General features: G+C 45.5%; 1 protein-coding gene and 1 non-coding gene across 2 annotated transcripts in view; one reads left to right on the top strand and one right to left on the bottom strand.

Annotated features, from left to right (window-relative positions):
* adss2 (adenylosuccinate synthase 2) overlaps positions 1-8,414 on the top strand; it is a 33,456-nt gene extending 25,042 nt beyond the window's left edge. Inside the window, exons 10-13 of the mRNA XM_069180032.1 lie at positions 1,112-1,236; positions 1,574-1,671; positions 1,795-1,944; positions 3,932-8,414. Coding sequence (XP_069036133.1) covers positions 1,112-1,236; positions 1,574-1,671; positions 1,795-1,944; positions 3,932-3,984 — 426 coding nt within the window. The 3' untranslated portion in view covers positions 3,985-8,414. The remainder of the gene's footprint in view (positions 1-1,111; positions 1,237-1,573; positions 1,672-1,794; positions 1,945-3,931) is intronic.
* Positions 8,415-8,733: 319 nt separating this feature from the next.
* Positions 8,734-12,687, bottom strand: LOC107079320 (uncharacterized). The gene is made up of 5 exons (XR_011182327.1): positions 12,593-12,687; positions 11,615-11,836; positions 10,886-10,969; positions 9,791-9,981; positions 8,734-9,519 (listed from the first exon to the last, which is right to left on the bottom strand). It is a non-coding gene; the product is annotated as an uncharacterized protein (transcript).
* Between the last annotated feature and the right edge of the window lie 5,679 nt (positions 12,688-18,366).

Genomic DNA, 18,366 nt, shown 5'->3' with positions numbered 1-18,366 from the left:
TATGTAATGAAATGTCTGTGGTATTTTTCTATGACATATACTGTGCTTCCTGCAGAAGGCACCAGGCTGATATGTTAGGATGGCGGAAACCTGCCCCCATGTGGCGAAAGGGGCAATTAACTTTGAAGTTCCCCTTTAACGCAATGACCAGCAAAGCTATTTTCATATTTCAGGATTAGAAAGAATCAGCATTGATCAGTGCATTTCAAACCACAATAACAGTAAAATCTACACAGTAGCTTGTAAAACCCTCCATTTTACATCAGAAAACAGATTAAAGTTCCAGGTATGCGCAGCGCCATGTTCTGCAATTCAGAACAACCTCCAGTGAGGTGTTGCTGCCATATGACATTGTGAACATCCAGACTTGTGGGTACATATCTTTTAATCCAATAGAAATTGCTTTCGACTTCAAAACAGTTTTGCTGACAACTACTACGTGTTAACTCTGCATGCAGCTCCTGTTGGAACATTCCTGCGGTGAAATATCTGCTGCACGACCTCATAGTACACTAGTCATTACAGTGGCTAGTGAGCAGGAATCTGCATCACATCGTGCTCTCGCTGTGGCGAGACCAGGGGCTTGAGACCAGATGGAGACCACGCAATACTTTCATAAAGTTCACAATTTTGTGCTTCATTTGGCATTTGTAAAATTTAGTAATACCTTCCATTAATTTATTTTGTTACCTTAAATTTTATTAATTAATTTTAAATACATTTAATTAATTTTGTAACATTAGTTTGTTTTGTTTATAACCATTCTGAGAAATTGGGACTGCAGTTCCCCTTTAACCTATTGGAGATATCGAAAGCCATAATGTTTTGAGTATTCCTCAGGTAGTTCAAAGTACCCTACAGCAGCACAAGCGAAATAAAAAAACAAGTTCAGCATTGGCATTGGCTTACAGTAACCAAGAGTAAAACTAAATTATACATTGTAAGTGATACTGAAAAGATCTTTAAGTTTTAAAAATGTCAGTAGTTGCAGAATCTGTCATAGATGTGGGTCACAGGCTCAGTACTGTGCAAGGGAAGCTGTGTTTTCCTGTTGAAAAGCCATAGTGGTCAGCATGTGCTGAAGACGGCCTGGGTGATTCTTCCCCTGCAGGAAGTGGGCGAGCTGCTTCAGAAACGGGGGAAGGAGGTCGGGGTCACCACAGGGCGCAAGAGGAGGTGTGGCTGGCTGGACCTGGTGCTGCTGAAATACGCCCACATGATCAACGGCTTCACTGCGTGAGTCTGGAAGAGAGGAGCCCAAATTCACCCCAGTTCACGTACTGTGAAGGGCTCTATCGCGTTTATAATCCGAGTCAGGCAACAGAAGAAATAATGACAATGTTTTAATACAAGAAGAAGAAGGCATTAGAACTTTAAATTGAAGCTGCAGATAAGATATCTTACTATTCTGTGAAGGTCTGTGAAGCACAAGATTTCAGTTATTTCCTGATAACTTACTTACATCTATTATTGAGATAATAGTGTTTAAAATTATGCAATACTGAAATAGTATTGAAATTAAGGAAATTACCATTTAAATAATTAATCATCTACTCTCCCTGTTGTCTCTCAGTTTAGCTCTAACCAAATTGGACATCTTGGATGTGTTTCCGGAGATTAAAGTTGGTGTTGCCTACAAAGTAGACAACGAACTAATACCTCATTTTCCAGGTGAGTCAAAATGACACCTAAGACCTTTAGCGCATGAAGTTTACATCAGAAACTGGGGTGTAATAAAGGTTGCGCAGAGAGCCGGCCCTGACTCGTTTTCCCCCTGTTTCCCCGTTCCTGCAGCGAACCAGGAAGTCTTGCAGAAAGTGGAGGTGCAGTACGAGACTTTTCCCGGCTGGAACACCGATATTTCTGGGGCCCGGACCTTCGAGGAGCTGCCGGAAAATGCGCAAAAATATGTGCGCTTCGTTGAAAAACACCTTAGTGTGCCTGGTGAGGGGCTTTGTTCCAAGTCTGACTATATTTACTGCCTTGCAACAGAGCTGTGAATTTTTGCATTCGCCGAGTTGTTGCTGCACCGGCTTGCCCGATTCCTGGGTTTGTTCTGTAAAGCTGTGACCCTCATAGCTGAAGACAGGAGTACTCTGTTAGCAGACGTGGCTTTGTGTGGTAGACGCATAGGCTGAGGCACGTTTTTCTGAATGACTGGGGCTCATTGATCTAAGGCTGCTGACTGTTCTTTTTTTGGGTCTGCATTCTCACGCAGTACAACAGAGCCAGAAGGATCAGGATCTCTCTTTGACCACAGTTCTCACACACGCTAGTTGTAAAGGCATTTTCTCATCGCTCTAGAACTCCTGAGGAAAGTCATGCTTTTAAGTTACTGCCAGCTGCTTTGTGACCGTTTTATTTCTGAAGTCAAGTGCAGACAGTTCATTTAAATAACGCTTGATTTCACCAGATAAGTCAGCAGAGAATGTATTCCCATTTACAGTGACAGCCTGGCTGAGGGGCTCATACCTTTGTGGCGCTAGAAACAGAGCAGTAAATGAACAGAACAGTCAATAAAAAAGTAACAGAACAGGAATGTGTTCTTAAACTGTAGGAGTGTACACAGAGGTTCAGTGGTCTGTGATAGGAGGGTAAATGTATTTAAACAAATGAGGCAGAGAAGGCAAAGAGTAAAGCTCCCTGTGACGAGTGTGTCATGGGCACCAGTGTTGTGTCCTAGGGCAGGATGGCATAAGGCATCAAACTGCCTGAGATCGGGTTCAGGGGCAGCTCTGTAGATTTAATCATTTTTCGATTTAATCATCTTACAAGGTTGCCAATTTATTTTCTTTGCATGGCATTTACATGTTGTATGAAATTGTTGGCTACTTTTTAAGTCACGGTTAATTACGGTACCAAAAAGTTTCTTTCTACAAGGAGGAAGTCATAGGATTTTGCCTTCTGTATTTTGTATCTGTTTTTTTAAATACTTTACCCCTTTACTTTAAAGTTGTCTTATTGTAGCAGTGAGGCCAAAATCAAGGCAAGTGTGGTTTACCAGCACTGCACATTATGGGAAAGCTGTCTGAATTTCCTAGAATAGCTGTGTCCTGTACTGATTAGGAGAAGAGATTTCCCTAGTTTATGACTAATGGCCTTGTGAGAGCGCAAGATCCGTTTAAAAACAAAAAGGTTTAAGGGTCAGGCCAGGCTCACAGGTCACTCAGCCAATCGACACATGCTCTGCGCAGTTCGGGCTCTACGATCCAGCTGCCTCCAGGTCAGCCTGAGTCATGTCAACAGCGGGCTGACACAGTGCCATGTGTCAGAGGAGACCGATTGGCCAAGTCTGGCAATCCAGATTCAAGGAGTGCACGAAGTAATTGGCAGTTCCAGAATCTGTAGAAAAGAAATAGGGCAATGATGGGGGCTGATGTTCACAGGCTTTGTGACCTTTGCACTAGAGTTTAACAAGTGACAGCAGGGTACACAGAGTCTGCCCATTATTCGAAATCATCAGCGTTGTCATTCTTCCTTGCAGTGTGACAGGTCTGACGTGTGTGGAAAGTGGAGCTAGATACCGCGTCAGACAGACATGCATGTACCCAGCAGCCTAAATCTGCAGAGGAATGACTAAGTACAGCCTTCCCTTAGCTTTATCAGAGAAATGAGTTCCACTTAGTCAGGGGTTTAAAAAAAGCTGTGCTTACCCCTTTCTTCCTCTTTGGGCTTTCGAGTCCCTTACCTAACTGTTAGCAAGACTGATAAGAAACAAACAGGGCATGAAAAGTTTTTCCTTGTTCTCAACTTTCTTGCAGGCTGAAAGGACACTCGTGGTCTGTTCTGCAGATCTTCAGTCCTCCCACGCCGGTGCTGACTCATTGAGCTGAGCTGGGGCATGGAGTAGCAATGCCATCTGTCAGTGTAAAACATAACAGTGTGCATCCCACCCTGTTGCTAACCAGTTCCTCTGGCCTGTTGTCCTCAGTGAAGTGGATCGGAGTGGGGCAGTCACGGGAGTCGATGGTCCAGCTGTTCTGAAGACTGGGACGGAGACGCACTCCCCGGACCTGGCTCGCAGTCGGTGACGGCGGCGCACGACCAGCGGACCCCGCCGGGTCAGAGGCACGCAGGCCTGGCAGCATGTCGCCATTCGCCAGTGTTGGGACTTCTTAGTTTTCAGCAGCAGCATCATAGATCACCAACTACGTTCTACAGGCACTCGATCCAAGTGTGCCTGCAGCAGCGTACCTGTTTTCACACATAGACGCGTCTTTTCAACATCACCTGATGGGTAACCGAGCGGGATTGGGCTGGAGGGTTTCTCTGGGGTGCCTGAAATAAGACTCCGGTTGCACTGCAGTTTGGGCCTGATCAAGTGTGCTGAGCTAGCTCCTCTTTACCTTAAGTGAAGTGCATTGATAGGCACGGAGCAAAGCTATATATGTAGCTGCTTTTCTGCACCTTCAGTAAAATTCACGTCAGGCCCTTGAGCTGCTGTATCAAACTGCTGTGCAGTGTTTCTTATTTCCACCCCTCTGTAGCAGACACCAGGTGACTCTAAATGGAGTTCCGTTCCAGGGTGGGACTGCCAGTGATCACACCAGTACAGACGCCCTCCGCTTGCCGGAATCAATTCGGTGCTCCGAGCTGAGCTTGCTGAAGTGGCGGCTCGCAGGAGCAGGGCCCCCCGGCAGCCTCTCAGTAATGGTGTCTGTTTCTCATCGGGCGGCGCGCCTTTGTGTCGCCGCCGTCCGTCCCCTCTCTCGGCAGACAGACGAGAGCTTCAGCAGCGCTCACGATGGGTGCGGTGTTTGGTGCCCGCACTTCCCGTTTTCCCAAACGGAGAGCCCTCCCCAGAAATCGCTGTGCACCCAGGTGGGCTATTTTAAAAACGGGAAACTTACTATTTCTGATAAACTAAGAGGTTGCAGGGGTTTTAAAATCTGAAGGATTCACTAAGGGACCTTCAGGTGCTGTTAATTTTTTTAAATGTAGTTTGCGGAGTATGTTTTCTGTATGTTGTGCCTCTTGTTCTTCATCTAGTTCATCAAGGGCTGCATCACCTGCTTTTTCCAAGAAATCGGGAATACTATAGCATTCGGATTTTTCTCCCTTCACCCCTTCCATGTTTCTTGTTTGACAGCATTAAGCCATATAGTTGTACAACATTTTTCATATGGTTTCCTGGAATGAGATATCAAACCCCCTTTGGCAAAGGTGTTGATGCCTCACTTGTTCTGGAGGCTTGTGATGATGTTGACCAAGTTTGGTATTGGCAGTAGTAGAGAAAAGCAGCCATGTTCAAAATGTCAGGCTCTAAGGCTATAAGAGAGGAGGTTTGTCGGGATTGGCATAACAAAAGATGTCCATTTATGGTGATGTTTTTTTAAATATATTTCTAATGCTCTTATTTTTAGAAGTGCACTGCTTCTAAGAATAAAATATTTATATGTGGTATATCATTGGAGTCTTGGAATTAGCAGCCTTAAATGCAAAATAAAATCCTTGGGTTATATTCATTGTCATAAATAAAGCGCATTAAGGGATGTTTTGGGAAGTTATGCAGTTGTTTCTGTGAGTTTTGTATGGGATGTGGTTTTCTAGCTCTTTGGACACTTTGCCCCCATTGCTCCCAAACAAACCAAGTGTGCACTACCAGCAGACTTCTTTTCCTGTCAGGAAATAATCGGTTTATCATGAGAAGCTAAAGGTGCTGTAGGAAAGGCTCTTTTCAGTTCACATCATCATCTTTTTCTGATCGACAAAAACAGCATCCACAGAAATAAACAAATCACACCAAAACGGCTTAGAATCCTGCTCGGGAATGATGGTTTCCCTGTCTAAGGTTAGAATCATGTGTTGATTACAGTCCATCCTCGTGTTAAACTCTGAATCTTTTTACACAGCCATGCCATGCACACTGCAATTAACAGTTACAACAGCATTCATCCAGTGGAACCTGACAGACTGTAGAACTTGTTGCTGTTAAAACTTTTTTTCTGTCAGATGTTCAGTAGCAACGGAAAATCATTCTTAAAAAAATAGCTGATCGTATTCATCTTAAAAGCTTGTGGAATAAAGCCCAGCTCGTTGTCAACTAGTTTTGACTTTCCTGTTACATTGTGTTCATAGTGTTCAGGCTCAGTTATTGTTGCCAGTTTTTCCGGGGGATGTTATGTACTCAGGACACGACGGCTATTCCTGCCTCATTGTGGTCCTGAGAAGACCTGTATGTACTGTAGTAGCTCTAGAAGTTTGTCTCGTTAAAGGTCCGTGTAGAGGTTTTGAATGGATCGCCCCAAGGTCCAGCATGTTTGGATGTGTGCTATACAGGTCCATTTCCATAGTTTCCCTCAGGTGTCACGGAGGAGCTGAATAAACAGAACTGTTATTCAAGTACTAAGTCTATTAAAAATATGCGTGGAATGTCTGATGTGCTTTTACAGGCTGATGGACTACAGAATTTCATTAATCTTTTTCGTGATGTCTTAAACATATTGTACGTGGGGCAAATATGCATTATTCTTAAAGGGCATGACTTATATACTCTAAACAATGGGTCTTCAACCCTGGTCCTGAGGAGCCCCAGCAGGTTCTTCTAGGTTCCAGCTTTTAAATCCATTTCCAGGAGGCCTGGGATTTTCACAACATTAATTGAGCAGGTGGTATGTTCGGTTAAGTAGGGATCTCAAGGACCAGTGAATCCTTGACCGAACCATTATGCGCTGAATCGAAGGTGTTCTGAAACAGGTGTTCCTGGTCTTTGGATAACAGGAGATTTAGTAAGAACCTGTAAGAAGATCGACTGGGCCTCTCCAGAGCCCGGAGTAGTCCCCAACTCTGAATTGTGGGAACTACCACTGTTTTGCAGGAGGAGTTTGGGGGAAAAAAATCTGTTCTGGGGGGGTAGAGAGTGTGCAGTCTAGCTTTTTTTAACCTGAAATTTATGTGCTGGCAGTTTTCAGATCACAACTGTTTCCTTACAGGTTGGGTGAAATAAAATATTTTGTTTAACCGATTCTGGTGATGTTCCATTTGACCAAGTCAGATAATTTGTCTCATTACACAAGTGGCCGGCTGCTTTTAAGTAGGCCGTTCTTTTCTTCAGGTCTCCTTGAGATATTGCCCAAATGATGGTTTCTTACAGATTGCTTCTTTTAAACAAAATAAACTATTTTGCTTTGTCACTTTAACCAAAACACCAAATTCTGAAATCTCAACAATATTTGTTTATCGTGGTAGCAGTAAATTTCATAGGAGATGATAGGAGTGATTTTCCTGGTCTCTAGTTCCGGATGGGACTGATGGCTTATTCAACTGCAGAAAACGAGGCCTCGTCCCCATGAATTCCACTACCTCTCCCTCTTTTCTTTGGCTTCATTTCTATGTGAATCTTAAAATTGTGCTCTTTGGCTAAAATTAAGTGTAAGAAGGGACCAAAAATGTCAGGCTGTTTTGGAATTTTGTGGGTGGGTAGGGTGTTTTCTTAAAGGGGAACTGCAATGTTATTTTTATATTTTGGGGTTAGAAAGACTCAGCATTGGTGAATCTTTTCACACCACAATGAAACTAAAATGCACACAGTGATGTGTAAAACCTCCAATTTACATCATAAAATAATTTACAGGCATGCGCAGCACCATATTCTGCGATTCAGAATGAGGCAAAAATACTTCTGGTGACGTGTTGGGCTCTATTACAGTGTAAAGAAGCAGGCTTGTGAATACATCTCTTTTGATCCAATAGAAATATTGCTCTCGATTCTTAGACGGTTTTGCAGACAAGTACTTGTTAACTCTACATGCAGATCACACTGGAACGTTTCTGCGGTGAAATTTCTGCTGTACAATCACAGTACATCAGTCATCAGTGACTAGTGAGCAGGAAGGGCCGCTTCATGTCACAATTCTCGTGAGCTCTGCTCTCATCGTGGCGAGACCAGGGGTTTGTGACAACAATGCCAGTGATGCACTACTTTCACTAAATTCACAACTTTGCGCTTAATTTGTAAAATTTTGCGATAACTTAAATTAATTTGTTTTGCTAACAAAGATTTTAAAAACCGGTCTGAGAAATTGAGACTGCAGTTCCCCTTTAAAATTCTTACTCTTACACACAGCTTTTATGTGAATAGGGGCAGAAATAAAATGTTTCCAAGGTTTGTTTTTGTGAAAAACTTCTGCTATGTCATGTTTTAATTTGCTCTGTTTAATTCATCGCCAGTCATAATCTGGAACTTCATACATTTAAAAAGGGACCCTGTACCTTGTGTTTCATGAAAAACTTTGGCTTCTCAAAAGTCAGCTTTGAATGTGTATTTGTGGGTAAGTCCAGCAAACACCCGGCGCCTGTATACAATTTGCTTCTAAAAACTTATCTCCAGAGCAAAACCTTGTTTTCTTGTCCTGTAGCTGCCTGAATGTATTTTAATGTGTTTTGGCATGTAAGCGTTTAAATGGGTGAATTCAGTGGAAGTGTGGGCTTTGGTTTCGAGTCTGAGTGTTTTTTTCTAAACTCCTTGGGCTTCTCTTAAGCATCTTTGTGTGACCTCTCAGCTTGGAAAATCTGTTCTTCTGTCCTGAAAACATTATTCATTATTGCAAGATAAGACACAACTCTTCAAGTTACCCTGCTTTGCATTTGCTTTAGTTTGCTGTATCTGGTGTGTGTATATATAAAATATATTTTCTATATATATATAAAACCTCTTCTCGTTCCTGCTGCCCTCTAAAAGCTGGTGGTGATGTGTACAGGTGTACTCTGTGGCCTTACGTGTGTATATACTGTACCTTCCTTAAGTCACATTTCACCCTTGTTTTCATAATTTCAGTGCTTTTTGAGTCAAAGGGTCATGTGCGAAGCAGCAGAATACACAAGGGAAAAGTAATTGTTCAATTTAATACGTCAGGTATTGACAACAGCCAGCTTCAGACCTAACCCTGTCACACACAAAATGAATGAACTATTTTAAATAAATGAGAAACTTCAAACCAAAAAAAAGCTATAGATGATTTGGGGTTTGTGTCTTTCTATGTACATTTTTAAAACCCTGTTATAGCCATTAGTCAGGTAAAAGAGTCGGAGTAATGAAGAGACGGATGTACTTTTCTTGAGGAAGCTGTAAAAAATATACTATCCATTTACAGCTAATAAATTATTCTACATGATATCATGCCCTTCGTTATAAGCTGTTATCATTAAGCATGAGAAAACTGGTGTATTCTGCCTCTGCCCTGCCTGCTCCTCAGTGCGACACTTTCACAAGCCCCAGCCTGCTCTCCCAGCCCACTGCTGCACTGCCTCAGGAGAGGTCTGTCATGTTTATACATCACTGTGATAAAATGAAGATAGCCCACACGTTTGTTTTTGATAGTCTTCTTTGACATGACCCAAGTCCAAGCAAGCAGGGGACTGAGAGGTCAAAGCCCTCTCGCTCTCTCTCCTGTCTGCTGAGAAGTGCTGTGGTTTTACTGGCGGAGAGGGAGTCTCTCCCTGCAGGTCTGCGATGGCCTCTGCAGCTCCCCAACAGGTGCAGGAGGGGTTGATGGGGGGGGTATTTTCTCTCGTCCTGGTCTGCAGAAGTTTGTCATTGAGAAAAAAAATTCAGAGGCATTAAATACCCAGTCATTCCTCCTGTATTTGTCCTCACTGTGCAGGATAATAATAGTCAACACATACTGTTCCTGTGCTTTACTTCATTGCTTTTCAGCTGGAGTTTTACTGAAGCACTTCCAGGTTCCTCCCCTGCGCGGAGGAGCAGTCTGAGGCTCGGGGAGGCCTGTGTGCTGGGAGCCCTGTAGCCGTAACCAGGCGGCTCCAGCAGTGGGAGACGAGCTGTACTCACAGGAGAGCAGAGACTGGGAGCCAAGGGCCTCCTGATAGGCTGTAGCTGCCGTGGGCGGGGCCTGGGCTCTGCTGCTCTGGCGGGCCAGGAGGAGGCGCCGTAGGGTCCACTGGTCGAAGCTCCTCTCTGGGCTGCGGTCTCCTGCAGGAGGCTGGGGCAGGGTGGTGTAGTCGGGGCGGGAAGGTTGAAATCTGCCCCAGTGGGACACAGTGAGCATAGACCAGACCTGCACAGGTCCAGGCAGCCAGTACGACCATACAACAATTAACATTCAGTTTCACACACAGACTTGGTCGTCTCTTATTTTGTCACATCCAGGTTTCAAAATCAATGCTCTTTAAAACTTTACAGGCGAAGTCTGTACCAAATTTAATTTATTTTTTTTTAAAAAGGGCACTGTGGCTCAGGATCTGCGCCTGTGGGTGGAAGGTTGCCGATTCAAGTCCCGCTGGCAGAGGAATCCTACTCCGTTGGGCCTCCAAGGAAGGCCCTGAACCCCAACTGCTCCAGGGGCGCCATATAAATGGCTGACCCTGCGCTCTGACCCCCAACTTCTCTCTCCTCGTCTGTGTGCCTGTGTGTCTCATGGAGAGCAAGTTGGGGTATGTGAAAAGACAAATTCCTAATGCAAGAAACTGTATATGGCCAATAAAGTGAACTTAAATTAGCTGCCGAACAAACATTTACAAAGGAGCCTGGAGAAAGGTTGACTCCATGCAGAAGAGCCAGACTGGTATTGTGGCTGTGGAGGCTCTTCAGCTGTGCAGAGCGATGAGGGAGAGGAGGAGAAAGAGTGCAGTGGAGAGCTTGCACAGTAAGGGTCTGAGCAACCGAGATGGCTGAAGAATTACTTCTACTGAAAACGTTCCTTCCTTAGACGGTATATGCACTGTTTCTTCTGTAGTCTTGGTGTGAAGAACATTTAGCATCACTGAGCTCACAAGTGAATTGTTGAAGGGGTGAGAGGTTCACCAGCAGGGCTCCTGTGTGGAGATTTTGGTCTTATGAAGCACGTGGGGACAGAGCAGAGTGCGACTCTGAGAGGGACCTGTTGTTTGCGTGGTGTATGTAGATGATGATTGTTGTGTTAGTTACCTGTGTTTGCAAGAGGCTTCAGTGTGGACCCGTCCCAGCTGCCCTGGATACAGCCCACCCACGTCTCTCCCACGTCGGCCAGCTCTGCGGAACAAGTTAACTGCTAAAAACGCAGCGGTGGGACAGTTGAGTGATGAGATCTTGCCTGTCCACTGTTAGAACGCTGCCCCCTGCTGTCCAGAGCAGTGCATGGCAGGTGTGCATGTGAGCAGTACCTACTGTCTGCAAAGCATCTCTCTGTAAACAAGAGGTCCTGCAGCCAATCTTTAGCACATACAGATACAGCGGACTTTCTTACCAAAAATGTACATAATGTTGTCATATTAAAAATAAATTCTTCAAAGTGAGCTGGAACATTGTACACAAAACAGCAGTAAACAGGTGGCCTTGTGCAGCAGGCAGTACCCACTGTAGAAAGTCATGCATGAGGCTGATATCAATATCATGGAAGTAATGCAGAGCAGTGTGCAATCCCACAATTCCCTGGTAGCTCTTGTGCACTTCAGGCTTCCTGCTGCCGTTCAAGCTACAGTCTGAATTGCTAAAGCCCATAGGAGAGATGAGAACCCAGTTCAACAGATATTTAGTAGATGCTTTATTGATCCCCTGAGGGAAATTGCAGATAGTTTATAATATGTATAATGTTAAGTTTAATTATAATAACAGAAGTGCACAAACCGAAGTATTCATGTACTTGGAACTGTAAAAGAACCTGGAAGTTCAGCCTACCCTGCTGAAGGTGCAGCAGGTCCCAGAGGAAGCACACAGCTTGGGACGGTTCCTGCCAGCCGTGGTCCGGACATGACCGACAGGCAAGATCAGGATCGACAATCGCTCTGCTGGAATGAATCCTCTTCGATCCTGAGATCCTGCGATCCTGCTTCGGATCTCTACCTGATGAGACCGCACAGGCGCACGACCAGATGGGCTTCAAGAGCAGCTGATGTTTTCCTTGAGGGGGGGATAATCGGATCTTTGCCACAACAGTCAGAATAAATATGATTCCATCACTTGAGCTCAGATGGCTGCCGGCTGTTTGAAGCCATCTCCTGTTTGTCTAGGAATGGCGCTGTGGCTGGAGAGGGGTTTGGACAGCGACTCTGGGACGCGCAGACATGGGCTGTGAACACAGAGCTACCCAGAACCCAGCACACAAGCACAGGGCAACTGGTTGGTAAAGAACAGGGGGAAATGTGGCCAGGATGCCGGGATAACACCCCTACTCTTATGGAGAAACACCTCATCCAGCAACTGGATGACTTTCCACTTTTGCCTTTCTAAAAACGTACTGTTTTCTTTAACAGTTTGTGGCTGCCTGCAGTCTACAGGTTGTGTCAGAATTACAAGGACATATTGATAACAAAAGAAGCGTTTTAAACAACTTTTTATAGATGCGAGGTCAGCAGTAGTTCGAATCACCACTAGGCTACACAGAAAGTGCAGGCATGAGATAACGATTATAATGATTTTGAGATTATCCCGGTGCTATAAAAGATGTATAAAAACAGCTTCACACACCACTACTGAATTCAATTAAACTCGTGACCCGTGAGCTGCAAGCAGACTCTGATGTCTTCTAATGTTCCTGAGTGGAGCGGTGCTATTTACAGGTGTATCAAGCAATTTTGACTCCAAACAAAGGTATAAAATATACCAATGTAAGAAAGGGTACATGGAACTGGAGACCATTCGGTACGTTCCACCTACTTGTTTGCTAGTAGATCATTGATTCATATCGAAGGAAGAGCCTGATCGATCGCTTTCACCGCCTCCTGCTCGCCTTGTGCTCCGGTGCCAGTGAGAACCTGTGACTCAGCACTTCTGCTGCCTCGGTTTCGGCGAAAAAGCAACCCGATCTGCTGCCTCAGTGGGTCACCTCCCCGGGGACGGGCTGGCAGCGGGTTATTGTCGGTGTTAGACGGCTGTTCTGTCCAAAGCCGTGAAGAAAGCTTCCGATCTGCGCATCTATAGATTTTTACTGGTCACCCAACATGCACTGATCCACAGATCTTTACGGACGTATAATAGAGCATCAAAACACGCACAAACATACAGTCATTTAGGTTGTTCTAGCAAAACTATAGTAGTTCAGGTGGGGAGCTGCGTCAGCATGCGTAGGCTGCAAAGGAACAAGTAAAGGTTTATTCCCTGCTGAAAAGAGAAGAAAGGAAACACGACGTTTCGGCTGTGAAACCTTCTTCCTCACACCTGAAGAAGGCTCCACGGACGAAACGTTATGTTTTCTTATTTTTTTCAGCATGGAATAAACCTTTACTCGTTCCTAGTAAAACTATGTTCAGTTGAGGTTAAACAATTCTGGTTCCTTACTACAATTCGCTAGGGACGACAGCTCGCAAGGACTAAATGCTTTGTGAAGGTTTTAAATACCGGGTGAGAAAAGATTGGCTCAGCCCGCCTGGTTAACGGGCAGCCTCCTGGCTACAGGACGAGGAGGCCTGATCCCCATTCAGACTCGGTGAGCCGGGGGACAGCTGCACGGGGAGATGGGCTGGAGGAGGGATGTGAAGGGAGGCGGTGGAGCTCAGTTTATGCAGCGAGTCTCGGATTGAAGATGATCAGGCTCAGCTGTGCTAAATTGACTTGTTATCCCTCCCGAACGTCAGTTAATAACTTACATATATTAGTTCAGCTTTGAAAGGCAGTTTGATCTATTATCTGTAAAACAGCCGCCTACACGTAGAGTCCGTTTCTGACGTTAGCACAGAATTCCTAGTTTTAATGGACATTCTCCTGAATTCAGCAGTACAGTTGTAATAATTCTTTGTGCTTGGCGCTTTTCTGGACACTCCACTCAAAGCGCTTTACAGGTAATGGGGATCCCCTCCACCACCACCAGTGTGCAGCCCCACCTGGATGATGCGTCAGTCGCTCCCCACACACCAGCTCTCAGTGGGGAGGAGAGCCGAGTAATGAAGCCAGTTCAGAGATGGAGATTATTAGGAGGCCATGATTGATAAGGGTCAATGGCCCCTACTCTTTTCGAGAAACGCCCTGGGATTTTTAATGACCACAGAGAGTCAGGACCTCGCTTTTACTGTACGTCTCTTCCGAAGGACAGCGCCTGTTTATAGTATAGTGTCCCCATCACTATACTGGGGCATAAGGACCCACATGGACCGCAGGGTGAGCGCCTCCCACTAACACCTCTTCCAGCGGCAACTAGTTTTTCCCAGGAGGTCTCCCAACCAGGTACTGATCAGGGTCACACCTGCTGAGCTTCAGTGGGCTGCCAGTTGTGAGTTGCAGGGTTCTTTAACTGTCGGTGAGGTTATTGATGAGGTTGCTTAAAAAGATAATCAAATTATTTTATATGTGGGTGTTTGTGTCTTCTTAGTTTTTTAATTCATTTTAAAATTTAAATGAATACCCGTTTCCCATCCTAGGTTCACTTCACAGATAAAAAACTAAATAAAATCCAATTTCTTTCGCTGGTGACAATTTGTACATTTAAACACTAGAGGGAGCCATCTTACTGTAAATAACGATCTGCTCTCCATTAGAAAGCGCTCTGTTCCGTAGCTATTCATGTTTCTGGGGTAGAAAAAAAACTGATTTTGGTTTATGTTCCTAATGTTTTTGTGGACGTTCTTAGAACAGGTCTTATAAATCCAAAGTAATGTTCTGTTGTTTATTTGTTACATTTGTACTACATAGCAAAATAATCTGATTTATGACCGGGAGAAATTTGTGACACAAACCAGCCTGAGATGCATTAGTATTTAAGTAATACATAAAAAGGTGTAAAAGCACATTCCAATGCTAGCAGATGTGTTGCCTCAGTGTACAGACACAGGAATAGAACTGCTCACTGCAATACCCGCACAGAGAGCGTGGCTCAGAAAGGAGAGACTGGAATTCAGGTCTGAATCCAGAGGTGGGCTGGTCCAGTGCGTCCTGCTGGGAAAGGGGCAGTGGTGATTCAGAAAAAGACACCCGATGCTGTGTTTCTCAGCCTTGCACGTACGAGCTACAATGTGGTTGCAGGAGGAGCAAAAACAAGGACACGATCAGGAAAAAGTGGGAGTCTGGAGACACTACAAAGGGAACTGTGTGAAGAGTGAGGCAGGTGTTTCTAAGAAAAGGACTGAAACTGTGATGATGATACTACTGCCGTGAAACTCGGTATCTGTTTTTCAGCAATGCATCGAGCTCTGAAATTAATCCCCTGTGCAGTGGAGGCCAGAGCTGAGACCCTCTGGCCCAGAGCAGTGGCTCGGCTGCAGGTGAGAACTCAGCCAGACTCTCCGCCCCCTTATTTTCATCAAAAAGCAAAGCCTGTCTTGTGCATTTGACTAAATAAAAATAAAAAACAAATTTCAGAGATAACACGGCATCCGGACTAAATGGAACAAAGGGCGTCATTCATTCCAAGATCTGATTACAGATTGCAGAAGGACAGGAATGAGACCACAGTAAAAATATTCGTAAAACCTTTATGTGACACCTCGACGTCCCCTGCTCAGGATGTGGACATAGCAGAGCAGAGCTTTCACATAATCCACTCAAGACTCGTGGGTTTTATGCTTTCTTTCCATTTATCTTTAAATATAAGGCTTTCATGAAGCAGATTTCAGATATTCTTTCTTCTATTGATGCCTTCGCTCATCAGTGAAATAGCCAAGCAGCTGTAACAGTTCTGCAGTGCAGTGGACTGGGAGGTGCAGGGGTCTGGCTGTGAGGTGTGTTTCCCACAAAGCTGTGCAGGGCTGCAGACAGCTCTCAGGCTGTACTGGTTTCAGCAGCCCTGCCTGCACTGAGAAGCTGATGGAAAGTGTGACCTTAATTAGTGGCATCTGAAATGAGAGCCTTCCTGACGGTCTGGAAGTGCCGACCTTCACTAAACCTGAACTGTTGTACAGGATCACGGAGGCCTCATAGCTCCAGGGTCCCAAGATGTATTCCATCTGTGTGGAGTTTGTATGTTTTCCTCATATGTGTGTGGGTCTTGTCTCTAGACCCCAGTTTCCTAAAGACAAGTCGGCCAGTGTGGACTGGCTGCTCTAAATTGTGCTTTTCACTGAAGCTCTGTGATGGATTGATGTCCCATCCAGGGGTAGAGTCCCACCCTGAGCCCTGAGCTCCTGGGATGGGCTGTGTCTGCCCTAGGCTCTTATCCAGGGATCGGCTTCCTGGAATGGAACTATCACACTTGCATGATTGCTAGTGTAGGCCGCAGGTCCAATGAGTTATTAGAAAACAAAGTAAATAATGTTGCATTTGTTTATGTCATTATTATCAGGATATGGAACATGAATGCAGAGCTCCACTCTCCAGGACTCCTCTTCTGTAGCTTTTCCATTTCCTTCTTCGAGTCCCATGCTAAGACTCCAGTGACAGCCAAGTGATTAGCAATCTCTCCCAGAACAATTTCGATTCTGTGTCAGGGGTGGGAAAAAAACCTACAGTGGATTACTACAGTTAAGTGAGGAAAAACCCTTGTTTTAGCATCAAGGTGTGTATTACTTTAATAAGTAACAGGGTTAATGAGCTCACAGTATTTACATACAACAGTGTCAAGAGGAACTAAAATAATGGCCGTTTTGGACAAACAAAGCTTCTGTACAGACATAAAGGTAGTGCACCCTGTTGAAGCGATCACCATAGACCTCACTGCAGCTGCTGTGATATAAGCTCTGAGCACACTACACACTTTACCTGGCCTTTGTAGTGTCTAAGGTAAAAGCCATAATTCACCCTTATAATAACCACACCCCCTGAAGTTAGTGCCTTATATAGTGATTTACTCGGTGGGCACTCCTGGTTAGAGATACCATCATTAGATTAGTACTCAAGAAAATGAAGAGGACCCTGGAGTAACTCTCTCCTTGGTGGTCTCATGATGAAGTCCTATTCAACAGAACTTCCTCTTATTATTAGTCATTGTTATTTATTCAGCACTTTACAATACTCTACCAAGGGAAGATAATCCCAGACAACCTCCCCACGCTGTCCTGGAATGTGTTGAAACAGAAGGAAATGGATAAGCGTCCATGAGGAGAGAACAGCGAGCCGGGGCCTCTGCGCTCTGAACGCGCTGGCCAGTCCCGCCGGACTCCTCCCAGATCCAGCTGGGACAGCAGCTTCGGAATCCACAGCCTCTTCCGATCCCGCCGGCCAGGATTTGCCTGTGCCCGAGCTCGTATTCCGGTGTGGTTCATTTCTCTAACCGCACATTTGAATCCTGCTGTGTTTAACCGGCGCTCATTGTTTTCCAGCTACTGCTCCATTGTCGCAAAGACCACAGGAAAACAACACGAAACCACTCGAGCCCCAGAGCCGGAGTCCGCCCACCCGCCCCGAGGAAGGGTCTGCCGAGGCCAGCTCGCGTCCCAGCTCCTCGTTTACCCCCGGAAGACTGGTGTGGTGACACGTCAGAGCCACACGGCCTTCGACACGCCGGCCTGTCTCGGAAAAAAAGGCAATGTCTGAATTCCTCATTCTTATTGTCCGGTTGTGGTATCATTGATCACCAGAGCTATAATAATAATAATTAATAATAATAATGCTCAGATAGTGGGTGCAGAAATGATGCGCCTCAGGCAACGTGGAGGCTGTAGCTGCCTTCCAGCAGGTATGACACTTATTAAAATTCCCCTGCAGGAACAAGGATAATGATTTTAAAATAAAGTGATACCAGATGTTTTCATCAAGAATATTAAAATGGTTTGTGAGCTATCTTCCCCTTTTAGGTATGATTTTTGGACACCTGTATTAATATTCCACTACTCTTCTTAGTACACTGTTCCTTCTGCGGAGCAAAACAAGGAAATGAATTCATTACAAATCGGTTTCATTTCTCCACCTTCCCCTGACGGAATATAATAAGAGGAACGAGTGTTTAATAAACTCAGAGTATCCACAAAGCACAGCTCCCACCCGCCCTGCTATTTGCAGTAAGTGTGCAGTCCTGGCAGCTTTACTGTGAACTGATTCAGAAACAGTGTTTCTTTTTATTTCTCTGAATAACTGTTTCGATGCGAGGGCGCCGATTTAACTGGCAGCATGGTTAAAAATCTCGGTGTGTTTTTCTGTGGGCTTCACCCGTCCTGCACCAGGAGACGCCGTGGCGTGAGACAGACGCTGCCGAGGCCGCACAGATGTCCCCTCTGACGGCGCACAAAGAGTCCAGTCTGGCTCGGCGCGGGCCTGTGTGGTCCGGGCGGCACACGTGCTCGGGCAGCCGCCTGGTAACCCCCTTGTCCGACCAGATGTTGTTGCTGCTGTGGCGGCTGTTGCGGTCGCCTCCTCTGTCCTGAGAAAGAGAGCAGCTGCTGCACCAGGCGAGGCCTGGCTGATCCCTGACCTGCCCTTCTGCGAGCCCCCCGGGAGGGAGGGCGGAGGGGCAGCAGCTGTGGAGCTGACAGTAGGGGGGGCGAGGACAGGGAGGTGGAGGGCCAGTCTGACGTCTCTGGAGACGGCGGTGGGGGGACGCAGCAGTCTTCCCCAGGCTGACCTGAAGC

The sequence above is a fragment of the Lepisosteus oculatus genome, chromosome 17, assembly GCF_040954835.1.
Source record: "Lepisosteus oculatus isolate fLepOcu1 chromosome 17, fLepOcu1.hap2, whole genome shotgun sequence".
In the NCBI taxonomy this organism is placed as follows: Eukaryota; Metazoa; Chordata; class Actinopteri; order Semionotiformes; family Lepisosteidae; genus Lepisosteus; species Lepisosteus oculatus.
Note: the sequence above shows the minus strand (reverse complement) of the source record. Positions and strands in the feature narration are given on the sequence as shown.